General features: G+C 39.1%; 1 protein-coding gene across 1 annotated transcript in view; it reads right to left on the minus strand.

The window, feature by feature from the left end:
• The window catches only part of Epc1 (enhancer of polycomb homolog 1), a 100,905-nt gene extending 85,729 nt beyond the window's left edge, over positions 1–15,176 (minus strand). Inside the window, exon 1 of the mRNA XM_023701816.1 lies at positions 15,094–15,176. Coding sequence (XP_023557584.1) covers positions 15,094–15,096 — 3 coding nt within the window. The 5' untranslated portion in view covers positions 15,097–15,176. The remainder of the gene's footprint in view (positions 1–15,093) is intronic.
• Positions 15,177–18,847: the final 3,671 nt, after the last annotated feature.

Below are 18,847 nucleotides of genomic sequence, written 5' to 3' on the forward strand. Positions count from 1 at the left end.
CTCCCAGTGAGTATTAGAGAAACATGCCTCCTGTATTTTTCATCAAGTATTGATATGTAAAAAAAAAAAAAAAAAAAAAAAAAAAAAAAAAAAAGATTGCTAGCAAACAACAAGTAGGTGTCCTAAGAAATCTGATGGGCTAAAAGATACAGCGTAGTATGCAGTGGTTTCAAATTCTGGCTCTAGAGTCAGACATGATTTGGGTAAGAATCTCAATTCTTTTCTAGCATTGACTAAAATTCTCAACTTCTGTAAGCTTCATTATTTTTTTCCTGTAAGCTTTAGCTTCCTCCTCTGTAACACAAATATAACGCATCCATCCAAACATTCGTTTGGAAGAGAAATAATCTATGTAAGCAAATTTACTGCAGTCTTACTTTGACTGGATGCTTTCCATGTATTATATGATCCCTACCAAATCTTTTAAGAGATTTAAATGCCTGTCATTATAGTAAGATTCCAGTGAGTATTAATTAGTAGTAGTAGTATTAATAGTTCAGAAAAAAAAAAAAAAAAAAAAAAACCTGAGTGTTTTTCTTAAAGATAATTTTGAATGTAACCCCTGGAAGGTCAGCTGCCCTGAGCAGCTTCACCAGGTCCTAATTAGCTAACTCATGTTAACACAGCCGCTGCACTGGGCTTGCATTAGCCATTTAGTCTTTCTTTCCCTGGAAAAAAGCAAAATGCTCAAAACCAAGATCTTACAATCGCAAAGAATAAAAAAGTGCCACCGCTTCCTGTGGATGAAACCCAGGGCCAGTGAGTGCCATGGGAGTGCTCTGCCACTGAGCCACCTTCCCCCAGCAAAAGTGTTTCACCCTGAATACCTTTTGAAATTTTATCCTTTCTCTTTCCAGTCACAAAAATAATAGTACACATACATACTTCTTTACGTCAAGTTTTGGGAGGCCACCAGTGCGTGGTTTTCCTGTGTCTAATTTCCTACCTCTGTCTTAACATAGCTCTCTTTCCTTTGTTTGAGGCGTTCCAGTATCTGTATTTTTTCCAATAATTAGATGTTCACACTTTACTTATAAAGAAATGGCTCTTAGGTATTAATTTTGAACTAGATCTATGTAACAGTCTTTCTCAAAATTTACTTTCCGGGGCCAGCCTGATAGCTCAGAGGACTAAAGTGCCTGCTTAGGCAGGGCGCAGGGACCAGGGTTCGATCCCTGGTGTGCAGTGCCAGTCCCACCCCACAGTGCACTGAGATAGGGATTGAGACTGGGCATGGTGGTGTGCGCCTGTAATTCCAGCGCTTGGGAGGCTGAACATAGGCGGATCACTATGAGTCCGATCTGTGTAGTGAGACCCTGTAGACCCTGTACTGAAAATACAAAAAAAGAAAATTCACTTTCCTTAGGGCTGGGGATATAGCTCAGTGGCATAAGTGCCTGCCTGGCAAGCACAAGGTCTTACATTCGATCCCTGGCACACACACAAAAAAATTCACTTTCCTTAATTCTCAGTGGGAATAAAAGTCGAAACAATTTAAGTTTAAAGAAAAGCATCCAATTTTATAATTAGCATTTCATCTTTGTCTTAAAGACTTTTTTTGGTTTTTTTGTAGTACCAGGGATCAAACTCAGGATCTTGCACTTGCCAGGCAGGCACTTATGCCCCTGAACTATATCCCTGGCCCCTTAAAGATTATTTTTAAGAAGCAAAAGGTTTTCTAAGCCATGTGAGAATTTTATAATTGACTTATCAATAAGTTACAAAATTGATCTATGCTGGGCTACCTTTGTTTTGTTTTTTACTTTTTTGTTTTAGTACCAGGCATTGAACTCAGGACCTTTCGCTCGCCAGGCAGGCACTTATGCCACTAAGCTATCTCCCTGGCCCATGACACAGTTATTGATAAGCATCTTATTTTTAAAAAAATATGTGTTCCAATTCTGGCTGTACCTCAACCAGTTGTATGACCTTCATCTTAAAACTTCCTGAGCCTGCCTCTCCTAATTTTGAAAAAAAGGACTAAGACTCAAATGATGTGTCTCATTTCTTTCAAAACTCCAATTTTATGATTGTCTTTGCTTCCCTGTAGTTGATAGGAAAAAAATAGGAATCATGGGGACTGCTAGAAAGCTCAGGGAAGTCTAAGGATACCTGTGGATGTGACCCTGCTTGTCTAGCACAGGCACACGGTGGGAGTCCTTTAAGTGACCATGACTTAGCATAGCTAAATACGCATGCACTTGGTCATGGCACTACGCAAGAAGGTAAACACGAGGTAACAACTTGTATAGGAACTATACAATACAGACACGGGCTCTTCTCTTGAGCTCTCTCCCTGGCTCTCTGCTCTGTTCTATGCTGCCTGCTGTTGCTGATGTCTTGCACATGTGTGCTCTTTAACCTTGAGACCTCACTCACAAAAACCTCCCTTGGGTCCCTCAAAGTGGACCAACAGGAATGCATGACAATTTTTATTTATCCTTTGATTTTAGAAGTAAGGACTTTAAACCAGAGAGCACTGAGCTACATCCTCAGCCCTTTTTAAAATTTAAATTTAATTAATTAATTGACTGACTTTTTGTTTTTGAGACAAGGTCTTGCTATATTACCCAGCTGGCCTGGAACTTATGACCCTCATGTTTCAACCTCCTGAGTAGCTGGTCTTACAGGCACGTGCCTTTGCCAGCCACCTAAAGTCCTTTACTGTAAAAAGGTAAGAAAAAAAATCATTTATTTTGACATATGTGATTGTGTCTGCTTCCCTATAGTTGATAGAAAAAAACAAGAATTGTGGAACCGCTCAGCCTGCTGCAAAGCTCAGAGGCATCTAAGGATACGTGAGGATGTGACCCTGCTTGTTTAGCACAGGCACGTGGTGGGAGTCATTTAAGTAACTATGACTTAGCATAGTTAAATACGCATGCACTGGTCACAGCACTATGTGAGAAGGTAAACACGAGATAACAACTTGTATAAGAACTATAAAAAAATCACTTATTTTGACATACGTGATTTCTAAAGAAATCGTGTCTCGAGTATTTTTTGACAATACAGTATGTTTATATAACATAGGAAGTACTTAGGAGGAGCCCTAAGAGCAAAGGAAGGCCTGACAGTTCTGCTAGGGAAAGGAATTTCAGTGACTAAGCCAAAGTCTATTAGTTAGTAACACCTGACACTTCATTAAACAACAGCTGGTTTGGTTTGGTTTAGGTGCTGGAGATGGAACCCAGGGTTTCAGACATGCTGAGGGTCACCCTAGCATTAAGCTACACCCTCTGGCCCACTAAAGGGCTTTAATAGAATGGTTAATAAGTAGCTTTGCCTGTGGTCGAGTGCATTTTAAGGGACCTAGATGGCCTGCACATATATTGTTAAACATGTAAAATAGAGACTTATAACCATATGAAAAAAAGCAAACTCCAAAATAAAGGCTGAAGCCAAAGGATCAAAATTGTCTAGATATAAAAAATCTGCAATTGATATTCTCCCTGGAAAAGTGCAGAGGATTTCTATGTAATATGTTTAGTAAGTAATTAACACAATATTATTTGTTAGGCACTCAGAAAAATACCTGACAACAATGATGTTTTAACCAGTTCAACAATTTGAGTGCTGGGGATATAGCTCAGCAGTGCAGGCGCCTGCCTGGCAAGTGCAAGGTCCTGGTGTTCAATCCCCGGTACAAAAAACAGAACAAATACAACCCAATTTGAGAATTGTGATGACAGAGGAAGAATCTGTTTAAAAACTGACATCAAAACACTTCAATATGTTTCAAATACCTGAGTAAATTTTCCTATCTTGTTTTGCTTATTGGGCCCCACCTCTGCAAACACTGTACTATAAACCATAGGAGATAAAACAAAAAATGCTTTTCCCCTTTATAAATGTATTAGTTTCTACAAAATATATATCCTGGTGGTACAGCCTGATGTGAAGCAAAATTTGATATCTTTGTACTCCCACGATTAAAGTTACTTATTGAAATAAAATATATTTCTAATATTTCATCTCTTTTTATGGCATTGATGAAAATTGCCTCAATTTTCATGCTTACTAGCGTAAGTGTAAAATTTACCATTTTGGATTTTCTTAAGAAAATTGTAAATCAATATTTAATAAGCATGGAGTAGTCTGCTATCAATTTACCTGCCCATCTGAAGTGACAAGTATGAAGTATGTCACTATGCATCAAAGTGAGCCACCACGATACGGTGAAATGTGCAGACAGAAGCACAGACAGGACAGTCCACAGTGACCACGACCTCCAAAGTATCTATAAGAGCCATGCAGAAACTCAGAAAAGAAAAAAGGGAGAAGGTTTTTCCAGATGTGCAGTGGATAAAGCAATATAGCAACACCTTAAGAGGGAGAAGAGGGAGAGAAAGAGAGGGATTGGGATTTCAAGTGGGATGGGATTAGCAGTTTGCAATGGCAAATTCCAAAGCTTAAAAAAAAAATCTGGCATGGAAACTTTCAATTCTCTACTTGGGAGTATCATTAACCATTCAAACCTAAAAAAAGGCGGAGGTGCCTTTCACCAGGAAAAAAAAAAAAAGTCATTAAATGTAGTATACTTGTGAATTCAGAAATCATAATTTTTTCCCATTTGATGTCGTTACTTCACCACAGTCCCCCACGATTTAGAATTCCACATCTGGTATGAAATATAAATGCATAGTAAACTTGCAACTCATGCCTGCACCGCACTTTTATTTTCAGGGCTCTCCTTTCTCGTTAGCGCTTCCTGTAGCACACTGTAACTGAATAAGTGTGCTTAGAACAACGCAGCCGCTGGGCCTGGGGGCCCCAAAGCTCAAGCACTCTGAGGCTGAGACACAGCAGTCAACTCAAGGCCAGCCTGGACAATTTAATGAGACCTTGTCTCAAAATAATTTTTTAAAAAAGGGGTTAAGGAAGCAGTTCAGCACTCCCTGGGTTGTTTCCATAAGTACTACAGAAGAGGGGGGCACATCTTAGAATCATATACAGATGTGTTTCCCAGTTTAAAATTTGCACATTCATATTAAGCTCGCCTAGTCATTTGAAACGAAGGACTGCAAGGACAAGTATCTATTTCCACGCTCTCAGTTAAGTAGCACTGCCATTTTACCCTTCGCTATCCTAACACAGAACAGCTGTTATTTTTCTCCTTTTCTCTGTTAATTTCTCTTTCTTTTTGGGAAAAGAATACTGCTATTAATCTGTCATTGTATCAGTGTGATCTCGAGAAATGTTACCGAAGCCAATCTCCCTCACAGTCTTCTACCCTTTTGGTGCCTCTTGCTGCCCCCTGCTGCCCAGAGTGAGTGTTTCTCCAACTTTGTAACGACTTCCATTTTAACCTGTCCACCTCTCCTTACTCAGTTCCCACCTACATTTCCCCGCCGGAGAGCCAGATCACGGGATCTAGCTGCGTTCCAACCCCAGCCCTGACTTGCGAAGAAATCTCAACAAGCTGGGAAGGCGAAGCAAAAGCAAAAATTCATGAACGCAACACTCAACGTCGTTTGGGAGGGCATAACTGTTCCCTTAACAAATAGGCATATTTTTTGTCTGCGTACCGTTGGATCTTTTCACTGAGGCGTTGCTGTGATCACAGGGGTGCCTAAGTTCACGCACTCAGTTCACCCCACAATCCCTGGGAAGGTCCTTGGGAGAGCCTTGGGAAGAAGCCATGTTCGAGTTCATCACCTGATGTGGAGAACACAAGGGGCAGCACGATTTTGCCCAACGATTCTGTTCGCCATCCCAATGATCTGTGAGCAGAAGCGTTCGTGAACCGAGGTGTGACTGTATTTGGTTTAAAGCAGGGCGAACAGAAAATATATCTGTATGTGGTTGTAAATATATGTATGTGTGTGCATAGAGACCTATACTAATTTTTAAAATTATTCCTTTGGTTGAGACCTGTCAAATCAAGAAATATAAATTTTCTTGTGTTGAGAATATTTTCAGATTCGTTTTTTGTTCAACTTATTTTATCTAGTGCGTCACTTGACTCTATCTACCTATCTATCTATATCTATCTATCTATCTATCTATCTATCTATCTATATATTATAGATTTAGATTTGTAAAAATTATTTTGTGTACGCTTAATTTATGTAAGTGTGGGCTTTTAATATATTCCTAAAGTTTTTGGATTTTGAATATATAGAAATTTCTTAGCCTATGATGTCACAATAAAATGATTTTTTAAAAAACAAATAGGCATATTTTAACTCCAGAAAGACTCAGAATGTACAGTAGGAAGCAAGGTAAGTCGTTCTGAAAAATACAACTGTACTATTTAAGAACACTTGACCACTAAAGTAGAACCTACTAGTGATTAAGATTCACCATACTTAGAAGTTAAATGTCTTACATAGGTAAGATTTTTCTTAACTGCTTGAAAATATTTCCTATACATTAAAGATAGAATTGCATGTAGAAAATTTGTAAATTCACTATAAAAAGTCGGAATGTGTTTAATTAAGCAACGCTATAATAAAAGACTGCATGTTATTTGTAGGACCATGACATCTAAAATTTTAAGGATTTGTAGATATGATAAGATTTGGAAACTAGATTTAAAAACCTGAAAAACGTTTGAATATTTAAGTTTAATTCACTTTATATTTTTAATATACTATAGAAACTCATTCTTAAGGGGAATAAATAGCTTACAATGAAAGAAGCTATAGAATTGCTTTTCCTCCAGCTAAAGTTTGTGGCTTTTAGGCGGCCAAGCTGTGCTCCACTCTTAGTACTGGTTTGATTGTCCAGTTACTGTTTATTGAGGTTTGGCCTCCCCTTACTTCTTAGGAAATGGACCAGTGGTTCAGAAAGATGAAGATGTGAAGCAGAATCACACCAGTCCACTCGAACATCCTCTCACCACTGGTGGCTTAAAGGCCTGCTTCAAAGGCTACTAGCCTGGTGGTATAACTTAGCAAATCTTAACCCTAGTGCCACACATATAAGGGATGAACAAGTATTTTGCTTTTAGGTGTCTGGGTGATTTCACAAATGGACAGAGTCTGCATGCTGGAGGCCTTCAGCTCAATCCCCACACCATAGGAATACACATATGAGCAGGCTTAGCTGAGACCCACGGTGCAGGAGTAGACATCTGTCATGATTTTAAGGACCAAGGGACATTTGTGACTAGGGGTGCACATAGAAATGCTCCATATTATGTTCCATGGAAGCCACAGGCCAGGCAGAGCTGAGAACTGCTTCAAATGTAGTGTGATTGAGAAAGCGAATTTTAAATTTTAGAGGAATTCTGATTTAAAAATAGGCATTTAAATACGCATGGTCTCAAATGGCAAGTGACTACTGCAACTGAGCAATACTGAGTTCTGGAGTTTTAGGCCACTTAAAATGGTCTGAGTCTGTTAGGAAATAAGTGTGGAATGACTCTTACACTAGCCCACCCCGAACACTTCCTGCTCAGCTCTCTGTGGAGCTCTGCAATCCCATTTCTTGACAAGAACTGCAGCAGGGCGTGGTGGTGCATGCCTGGAGATCCCAGCACTTGGGAAGCTGAAGCAGGAGGATCGATGCGAGGTCCAGGCCAGCGTGGGCTATCTAGTGAGTTCAAGGCCAGCCTGAGCTACACAGCAAGACCCTGTCTCAAAACAAGAAAGAAAGAAAGAAAGAAAGAAAGAAAGAAAGAAAGAAAGAAAGAAAGAAAGAAAGAAAGAACGAACGAACTGCAGTGGTAGAGAGCACAGTTGCAGGATTATTCTGGCCTGGTGTCCCCTCCTCCCGTCATGGCTAACATTCCTTTCTTTAAAAATTAGCAAAGCCCATCAGAACTATAAACTTCTTAAGTCTCACAGCTTCATAAAGGAGCAGCAAAGCAATTAACACTCCTGGAAAGGGCCCTCTTTGCTCCTCCATGTGGGACAGTGTTTTGCAGCCAGAGGTCATGACCTCTGTCACGTAGGATGGAGGGTTTCCAGGGGACTCTCGCTGGGGCCTGAGTTTCACAGCTAAATATAGGTCACTGGCAGGGCCACCTCCCGCCCCAGTCTCTCCAAGCCTGTTCTGTTCACGGACGGAAGGCCCTCGCGGACAGGGGGACGAAAGCTTGAGAAAACTACAGCAAAAAATGACAACAGAAAAAAAAAAAAAAAAATGACAACAGATGCAGAAGTCCCTTTTGGATGAGACTTGCTGTTGAACAAACGAAACTGTATACTTACTCAATTTGAAAAATAACTTATAATCTATGGATGGCTATCTTAACTTTTTTCAACACAACAAAGTTTACTAAAGAAAGAAAAAGGTTCTACAACCAGGCAGCATTCCAGACCAAAGATGGCTCCCGCTGCCCTCTGTCACAATTTCTTTTCATTTTTTCAGTTAAAAAAATGGGAACATGTATGAATTGCTAGCAAATAAGTCTTGAATATGCAATTAATCTGGAAATGTAAGAAGATTCTCCCAAGCCTTCATGAATGACAGTCTTTCAAGCTGGTGGCCTTTATTTCACACCAAAATATTTATCAGGGCAGATGCTTCCTGATTTTCCCAAACAGTGTGGACAGAGGGTGGTCCCCAGACCACAGCAGCAAGGGCTTCTGGGAGCTGCCCAGAAAGGCAACTTCTCAGAAGCCACCAGACCTTCTCAACGGAAACTCTAAGGGCCCCTGGGGCCCAGCGATCTGTGTCAGCCTTCAGGTCATTCTGGGTATGCATCAAAGTCCGTGATCCACTCACCCAGAGTGCAGTAACCCCCCTAAAAATATCTCCAAGGGAGAAGATTCCATGTGTCCTGAAACTGTGGGGTACCTAACAATGACCTTGTACGCTGTGAGACACAAGCCAATACTTTAATCTAATGTTTTAAATCATGAGTTTACCTACTTCAACAGGGCCTTGCTGAGCCACTTGACTTTTGATGATTTTAAATTGAATTTCAGACCTTTATCATTTGTTAGCCTTCAACTTCTGAAAGAATTTCATGAGAGAAGAGATCACTAAGTGTACCTTATGGCAAATCCAACATACGACAATTTCAGATATATACAACTGATACATTCAGAGGATCATTCCTCATTTAAAGAGATTATTAAATTAATAAAATAATAAATACACTAGAGGATGAAACACTAATATTACACAGTGCATTTTAAATATGTCCATTTACGGATTACAAATTTCCAAACATCTCACATGACAGGAGAAAAGAGGAGGTAATATACAAACCCTGATTTCACACTTCTCTGGTTCAAACTCCAGCTTTTTCATTTACTGTGTCACGTGGGCCAAACCTCAGGTGTGTGGATTTTGCTAAGCCTATTTCCTCACCTGGAAAAATGGCCGTAAGAATTGTTCTAGCCCTTCAATTTGTGTGTGAGGACTGCAGGGGACAGCAGAAGTAGCACGTAGGCTGGCACATAGTAAGCTCTCATTAAATTGTGTTGTTGCTTTTTAAATTGGCTCAGCTGGGACTGGTCACTAGGAAAACAGATATGAATGTTTTATCACTCAAGAATGTTTACAGAAAGCAGTTAAAGTTTATACAAAGCAAATAAGAGCCAACCAGGTTGAACAGGAGACACCAGCGGGTGTTTACACCCTCCTAAGTTCTAAGTTCCAGCCAAACTCATCATGGTAATTTCAGTTTCCCTGCCAGTGACTGACTTAGGTGTGAGCACGTCTTGTGCTCTAAGTTTCCGTGAGCCAATAAGCTCTAAGTTTCTCAGAGGCATTTCTTCTATTATAAAAGATAAGTAGGAGAAACTAATTTTGAAAATTGTGATATGAGAGTACCCTGCCCAGGAGCTGCAGCAGCCATTTTGTGACCATGAGGAGATATTACTGATATGAGAAGGAAACAGATGGAACCTACAAAGGACCGTCTAGCTCAGCAGCACAAGCACCTGCCTGACAAGCACAAGGTCCTAAGTTTGATCCCCAGTACAAAAAAAAAAAAAAAAAGAACTTTGTAACACTGAGCATTGCTGAACTACTGTGTTTGGCTCATCAAACCTACAGCTTGCCTCCCAATACTAATTTAGCTGAAACGGTGTTATTTTCTTACACCACTATTTGTAGGGTTGTATATTAATACGAAAGAAAACTAAATGATCTGACATTAAGCTGATAGGGATTGACTGGCTCTGTAACAAAATAATGGAACTTTATTCCTGAGGCGACCTTAAGCCACACAGAGAATCCTTGGTAAACAGTGCCTTTACTGCCAGTTCATCTGTATAGAAATATCATGAGTATTTCTTTTTTGTTCTCTACCTGAAAGATTTAATGAACTGTTAGCTAAAAGTCGAATGTGCTAACTTCATAAATTAAAATTCTTTAAATTTCTACTGTAGACATAAATACAGAAATTATTACAAATTTTAAAATAAAAATAATATTTTTTTATTGTGGCACTGGGAATTAAACTCAGGACCTTGTGCTTGCCAGGCAAGCACTTAGCCTACTGAGCTATCTCCCCGGCCCCCCAAAATAAATATTTTAGTTCTATTATAATCCTTCAATACTAACTGTATTTCCCTTCCTGATCTCCATAGTTTATATTTTCTTTGATGTTTATTTCAAGATAATGTGAACAAAATGTACCAAATAAGACTCCAGCATGGTTTGTTGTGGATTTGCTTTTGCTTTTTCCAGTCGTAGAGATTCAACCCAGGGACCTCGCACATGCTAGGGGAAGGTTCTACCACCGAGCTACATCTCCAGCCTCCTTTGTCGTTTTCGGAGACAGGGTCTTGGGCTACACTCAAACTTGGGATCCTCCTGCCTCAGCAGGCGCTCCAGTGGCTGCGGCTACATGCACGGGCCACCAGGCCTTGCTGTGTTATATTTTAAGTTTCTGTGCGTGCGGGTACAACTCAGGGATGCAGCAGAGGTTCAGCATGTGCAGGATTCAGGGTTTGATCCCCAGCAGCTCAGTAAGTAAATATTGCGCTGTCTTCATCAAATGGACCTCACAGGACATACTCCATACTCCTCCGGCCAAAGTGTGCTTTCAATCTCTCTTCTTGGGCAAATAAACCATTGTGTTCGGTCTCACTTTGCTACAGGAATTTGCATCAGATAATTATCTATTCATGCAGCATCTAGCTGGGCTAGGACTAAAGCATGCTTGCCCAATTTCCCTGTGGTGAGTATTTGTGGCCTAAATAATAGTCCTTCCGTGAAGGACATTTGTCAAAGCCTGTATCAACTGATTTAAATTTAAAACAGAATTTTTTCCTCCAGAAATCTTACTTGGTCTTCATTCCCAAGTGGATAACCCATATGCCTAAGACCTTAGATTTAAAGTATCTTTAAGGCCAATAATCATGGAGCACAGGCCTGTAACCCCAGCACTCTGGGAGGCTGAGGCAGAAGAAGCCCAAGTTTAAGCCCAGCCTGAGCAGTTTAGCAATTTAGCCAGCCCCTGTCTCAAAATCAAAAGGGCTGGGGATGTAGCTCAGTGCAAAGGCTTTACATTCAATTCCCACTGTGGCAAGAACAAACAAGCAAACAAACAAAACTTTATTTAAAAAAACTGTAACCAGCATCTTGTAATAGCACACAAAAGACTGGGGAGTGGTGGATCCCAAACAAAAAGTCCCCAAATAAAAATAAATGTTGAATAAATTAAGTATAAAATATCCTTTTTTTTTTTTTTTTTTTTTCAGAATTAAATCATCTCTGCTTTCTTTTCTGTTCAGATTCTCCATTTGAGAATCATTTTGGAAAGATTAAAAAAAAAAAAAGTCACACTCCAACACCCATTTTGTGCATTATTTTCCTCTTTTTGCAAAACCAGGCTGGGTACAGCAATCTATCCGTGGAGTCTCGAGGAAAGAGCTGAGAGGTGGGAGACACGTGCAAGAAGTGGGTCACACGGGAAGCAAACACAATTTCAGATCTATACTGAATTTGGTTTCCAAGGGTAAAACGTTGTGATTTTTCTTTCTTCTAGAAAAGTTCATTCCAAGGGAAGATCAGATTGGCCCTGGTTGATGTTTTCAGCCTTTCCTATTAGGTCGTCTTAATGTCTCCTTCGCCCCACCATGGCCCATTACCTAATGGGTTTAGCTAACCTGAAATTGTCTCAGTCCTGCTAAACACACTTTAACATGAAATCATATTGGTTCATGACATTAAGTCTTAGCATAATTTTCAGTTTATTCTATTATTGATCAAGCTCTGTAATTTAAAGTTCATTTTTCTGCGGTTTATTGCCTAGATTTTGATTTAAAGATTCCCTACATCTTTGGCATCATTTCTTTCTTGTTTTGGATGGCGGTTTTTTGGACATTTGGGCCCTCATTAACCCCTCCCTCCATCCGAGGGATGGCCGGAGTGAAGGAAACGTTATGACGTTTTAATATAGCCAGTTTTACTACTTGCTACTATCTTTGATAAAATACTGTGCAAGAAAAAACAAGGGTATGATTTTCGACTGAAATACCATTTCAGGATTTAAAAAAAAAAAAATTTTTTTTTAATTGTCCATAGTCTAGCAACTGCTATCACAAAAATTGAGTTAGTTCTCTCTACACTAAATTTCATCAAGGTTTTTAAATAATTAAAGCCATAACCTATTATTATAATTCTAATCACATCACACCGAATTCCTGAACTAAATGTCTGTACAACATTATCAATTTAAAAAGAATGCCCAAGCAATTAAGAGCTAAAATGAAGCACAAGGTGGATTTTTTTTTTTAAAATGGAGACTAATATAAAATACTGAATTTTTTTACCTCATAGATTTAAGCCTCCTTACTCACCAAGTGGTATGAGAGTCACATATAGAAAAATAATCTTTACTATAAATGTCGATGGGTGGTTTCGACAAGTGAAGATTTAACTCTAATGGTTACTTCATAATCAATGATGTAATAGTCAATGATGTAGGAGAACAAAGAGCATAGCTACGTATGGACTTCATACCATCAGTTTGTTTTTAAAAGGGGGGCTGCATTAGAGACACGTTTTCAGTTTTCAGAGGTTTAGGGAAATGAAAAATGCTCCCATTGTGAATAGCAGAATATTTTAGCAATAAATGTGTGGGAAAGCATATTTTATTCAGGAGATCAACTTCAGAGAACTAAACTCTACAGCACAACCAGGTTAGAGAATGGATTTACACCTGCAGTATCTCATTCTATAAATAATCTATAATGTCAGCAACCAGTCTTGAAGGAGTTTTTACACTTTACGGGGATAAAATGTTACGGTGGATATTTTTCAAGGCTTCATAACATAGTAGAAATAAAAATATAGGCATAACGCATATTTATTTTTGAAGTTCAAGGAAAGATAAACAGATTATAGGAAATACTATTTCTCGGCATTTTCACACAGTCTTTCAGTTCAAACTATTAAATGACTAAATGACGAAAATAGCCTTAATGTACTTCAAAGAAAATGAAGACAGTAACTCCTGAAGTGTTCACTCTAAAGAAATAATCTGTTTAATCATATGGCAAAGACGATCTAGGCTACTATTTCAGTTGTTTTTATTTTATTTGGCAAAATAATCTGTTTTAAGGTATAATTACTAATTCCTCCCACTTTCTTTTTGAACTAGAGACATACTTGGTATATTCATAAACAACTAAAACATTTACGGATAGCAGTAAAATCTATGTCATATCATAACACATTTTTGTTCTTGGGAGGCTTTGGGCCTAAATTCCACATTCTCTGACCAGATAACTATCTCTATGAACAAAGATGGAAAAGATACAATACTGCTTTCAGGTTAACATTTTTAAAGTTAAAAGTAGTTGTACACATATTCTTAAAACATTATCCTATTACACAATATTTGCTCTTTTTAAACAAGTCTATGTGAAAAATCCAACTAAAACAGCATTTGAAAATACAGCAATAATGTAGGCACTAGCACACCACAAACTCCTAGAAAATCTTCAGGAAAGACTCAGAACAGCTATTTGAGAAAACCCTGGTTCAAAATGAAATTCAACTTTTACAATGTTCAGGAAACTAAAACTCAAAAATGTTTTGTTACACGGAAAAGGCGCTAGCACCTATGCTCCTGTAATTTAAAAAATTCCAAAATGTCCCTGAGGAGAGGGAGGATAAACCGAGAGCTTATTACTGAAGGATCTGATACAGCGGAAATAAATTAGATCTGGTAAAGCCCAGCTGCAAACTGCATGCTCGTCCCTGATGTCCCTTGGACTGCCTGTGACGACATGTCTGCTCTTACCACAGTTCACAGTTCACCGAAAACATTTCAGTCATCCAAACGGAATATTTCCACTGGCCAAATTAAACTTTCTTTAAGAAAATAAAAGGATAAGATAATAGATAAAAATCTTGCCCCACCTCTTTTTTTTCTTCCTTTTTTCTTTTAGTGAAACTGACATAAATTGTTAGGAGCACTACAGCGCCACCAACACAGATCAATGCAAAACAAAAAAGATCTCCCACCGTGTGCAAAAAGAAAAAAAAAAAAAAAATTAGAAAAATGCCCAAAATTACAAAATGTCTCCCAAATCTACCTTTTTTTGAAGAAACACAAGCTAGATCTGTAAAGATGAGCGAATGAAGAGCTTCAAAAAAATAATACGAGAGACTACAAGTTTGGATCTCATCAGCAAATAAAAGAACCACTATTTAGTAACAGCCATAACTTAATATAAACCCGGCTATGTCAATCTCCACCTTCATTATAGCAAGGGCAGTTTTTCTGTAGTTTGCATTCAAGCGATCCATCAAGAGGGTCATAATAGGCCTATTTCTTTAAAACTACAACCACATTTGCCTGCTCATCATTTAGTAGTGGACAAATTAGGTAATATGTAATTTTTATGAAGAAAATAGATACACATATTTAGCATTACCAACATTGCTGCCACAAAACAAGTCCATCTTGAAATATCTGAGTTCCCCTGTAGTTTACAGCAATGAGACTATAATTTATATTAAACACATTTAGATTTAATAATGAACAAAAAAAACTATTTTTTTTTTCTTTTAGTAAAAAATCACCAGACAAGATTAGGTAGAACCTGCAACGATCAAAGCTAAAGAAAAATACCAAGATTGGTTTTCGTTGGAAGAAACACAATGAAAATTCTTTTCCTCGGGTAGCCCCTTCAAAGACATAAGGCCAATAAATGTTTAAAATCACCAACTTACCATCCGTGCAAGCCAAGGAGCCAGTTCTCGAAAGAAAATTGTAACAATATAGGCTGGAGATCTGTGTGCCTAGGAAAAAACAGCTTCCAGGCGGCAGATGGATCTTCTTCCAACATCTTGAAGATATTTGGGAAATAAAAAGTCAGACTTTCTTCCACGGTCGGCGGCGGAACGGGGTGGCTCTCCCTCAGGATCCGTGGGCGTTTGGGGGAAATCGGAGGAATAGCCACCGAAGGTTCAAAGCGGCGGAGGCAGCGGCAGCAGCAGCAGGCTGGGGTTAACAACTTTGCGAAGGCAGCAGGCGCGCGCTGATTGGCTGCGCCGCGGTGTCCCTCGGCCGGCGCTGTCCCCCCGGGCCCCGCCTCCTGCAGCTCGGGAGATGCAAGCGTGTGCCATTTTACACGGGGCTTCCCGGAGCACGGCCGCCCGCTCGCCCGCCTGCCGCCCGCCCGCGGAGCCGGCGCGGGGTGACGCTGCGAAACAATGGCTCCCACGCCCGCCGCGAGCGCGGGCGCTGCCCCGGCCCGGGAGGGCGGCTCGGCCGCGGGCGGTGGGCTCCGGGCCGCAGAGGGCTTTGCCCAAGCACATCGCGCTCGGTCGCCCCTCGGAAAACGTCCCCGTGCGAGCGCGATGCAAACGTGGCCGTTGCAAAACGGGGTCCATCAGCTCACGTTCAATTGGACAGCGCGAAGGTGCCTAAGAAGGCAGTCTTCCTCGCAAAAAGGAAAAAGGAAAAAGACTCCAGCGCCAAGAGCTTGAGTTCTTAAAAAAAAAAAAAAAAAATTGCTTTAGCCATCATAACTGCTAAATTTGTACAAAGAGTTAAAAAAAATTACTTATTTTGGTGGTGAAATTTAAAACAATAGGCATCCCACCTCCCCCGAAATTGTGTTTCACAAACCCTCACCGCCTGACGGAATCCTAATCCAATTCTACCACTGTGTCTCACAAACAAAATGGCTGTGGTGCTGAGTTTTTTGGATCCTCCTCCTGGCCTCCAGGAAGTGGTAGAGATCCAAAATAAATACGGTACTGAAAAGTGCATTGTTGAATCTGAACTCCGGGCAAACCCTTTGGTAAGGGGTCTTAGAAACGTGCTGCTTTATTTTATTTTATTTTTTTAAATTAGGCTTTTTTAATTGTTTTGAAAAGCACATCAATCACTAGAGATTTACTTGACTGTAATTTGAACTTCCTGCTTTACATATTTATAAGGTCTTTCACCTATCTTGGCAGGCTTTCAAATTAAGTGGGCTGGGAAATTTATGCTGTCTCTAGTTGTGAGCTGAGTCAGGTAGTTGGTAGTTGTAGCCCGGGCTTTTAAATAAAGACAGAATCTAAAAGTTTAAAAAAAAAAAAAAAAATTGCAACACTATGATTGATTGTAAATGTAAAGTCACAAAAGTCTGCAAACATCAAAATGTGTCAAATATTCCATAGATGTGCTAATTGAGCACATTCAGGATAAAATTCTTTGCCAGTTACATTTCTAATGAGCCAAGATTAGAACGGAGTTTAAAGGATTTGGGTGAAGGGTGGAGAATTGCCCATACGCTTCAGGACCTTTCACACACACACACAGACACACAGACACACAGACACACACACACACACACACACACCTTGTCTAGCATTTACAGTAATGGGTGACTCTAAAAGCTATAGTTAGGGTGACTATATAATTTATTGTCTACAGCAGGACACTCTGAGTCAAAGGGGCTTATATTATTAATTATAGGGTGGCTGGAATCAACAGCAGCTATCCATGGCAAGCCAGAGGTTAGAATCATTATGTATCTCACAGAGCCCTTGTTGAACTTTTCCCTACAGGTCACTCAGGGCCCAGATCAATTTAGGCAGAATGTGAGCTCAATTCCTTTCTGGGCCTTCTTTACCGGCTTTACTCTGCTGTCAACTGAAGTCCTAGTCCAAGGACACTTCAATTCCAGTCTATTAATGAACAGTCACAATAAGGAAAATCCACAGGTATGTGCACCCATATATGCATGTCAATACTTTCATTATTTACATATTAAAATATTATGTGCCCTTCCCACAGTGTGCTTAGTTCTAATTGCACACTTTCCTATGGTATAATTTTAAGTTTTTGAGACAAAGTTTACGATTCACATGATTTGAAGGGTTTTACATTTTTGTGTTGGTAGAGGTAAAATGTATAGTGAAATGTTTTAGGAGAATCATCACAGAGAAACAGGAAAACAATTCTTGAGTTGTTTATTGAAATTCCGCTAGAGCACTTGGTGTCGGCCATGCATAGTGCTTAGTGCTTCGTAGGCATTAATAAATAAGCAGATAATTCTCTCCTTTGTGGGGCTTATAAGTTACAAAGGAAGCAGATGAGGTAAGAAATGTAGGTAGGAATGACACTGTGAAAATCACAAGGCACAAAAAGGAGTTCAGTATCTGAGCAAGAGAATTATAGACCAAAATGTTGGAATTTGAGGTTTTGGAGGTTTTTATGATGATAAGGTCCAGAGATAGATATTGTGGTGAAATGAAGGAAAAATGGCTGCATCAGATTTTAATATTTTTTAAGTGCACATCTTATCCACACAGTTCTAGCTCCTGACTCAGTTTAAAAAACATAAGTGGGGCTGGAAAGGAAGCCCAGGGGCAGAGCACCTGCCCAGCGAAAGTGGAGCCCTGGGTTCCATCCCCATCACCACAGCAGAAGCGCTACTCAGCAACCACGTATGTGTGCTTTCCAAAACTGAACAAGAAACAAATACCAAAGGTCATATATGGATAATACATCAGTGTTAACGTGAAAAGGGGGGATTGTGGCAGAGATTTGGCTCTATTTTCTTCTCTTCTTCAAAAGTGCTGACTTTTGTATTTTTGATTTAAAATATTTTACATTTTATATCTGTTGAACAAAGCATTTTTAACATACTACACAAAACATTATTAAGGCTCAAATTTAATATAATGAATTGGAATTTCAAATTAGTCATTCTTCTTCAATTTCTTGTCTGGTTTTTAGTGAATCCAAATCCTGTGTGCATGTAGGCAAAAATAACATGTTCCATTCCTTAGATCTAAGGATTAGAAATTTGAAAAGCAGTTAAATCATGGCATATAGTTCCTTAAATGATATTTGATAATAACCAGAGTCTCCAAACACTTTAAAGTGTGAACAAAATTAGTTTAGTTTGTAAAAGCTTTACCTTGGAGAACTGTTAAATGAAAGAAGATATATTTCAAAGTTTGGAGTAATTCTTTTCATTTCTTAAAAAAATAATATATGGCACTCCATAATCGAATTTATCAATTTTTTTTGCAATGAAATACTGTACACATGACCAATTACATTAAATAACATAAAGATTATAAATAACTTCACATCAGTTTATGTCAGCATTGGCCACTAAGCAATACATTACAACTTACAAAAAGGTTTTCACCCACATCTATCACCATCCACTAAACTACAGTCAAAATGGATCAAATATGTAAATATTAAAACAGAGACACTAGATACGCTGGAGGAGAAAGTAGGTAGAAATCTTGAAGACATAAGGATAGATAGAGAATTCATGAACAAAACCAAACTGCCTGGAAAATACTTCAAAGAATCAACAATTGAAATCTCATCTTTTTGAAAAGTTTCTGTATATCAAAAGAAATCAACAGAATAAAAAGAAAACATATGAATTGGGAAAAATTTTAACCAACTGTCTCTTAGACAAAGGACTTCTACCCAGAACATATAAAGAATTATAAAAATCAGGCC

The sequence above is a fragment of the Octodon degus genome, unplaced genomic scaffold (genome assembly GCF_000260255.1).
Source record: "Octodon degus isolate 3935 unplaced genomic scaffold, OctDeg1.0 scaffold00141, whole genome shotgun sequence".
NCBI lineage: Eukaryota > Metazoa > Chordata > Mammalia > Rodentia > Octodontidae > Octodon > Octodon degus.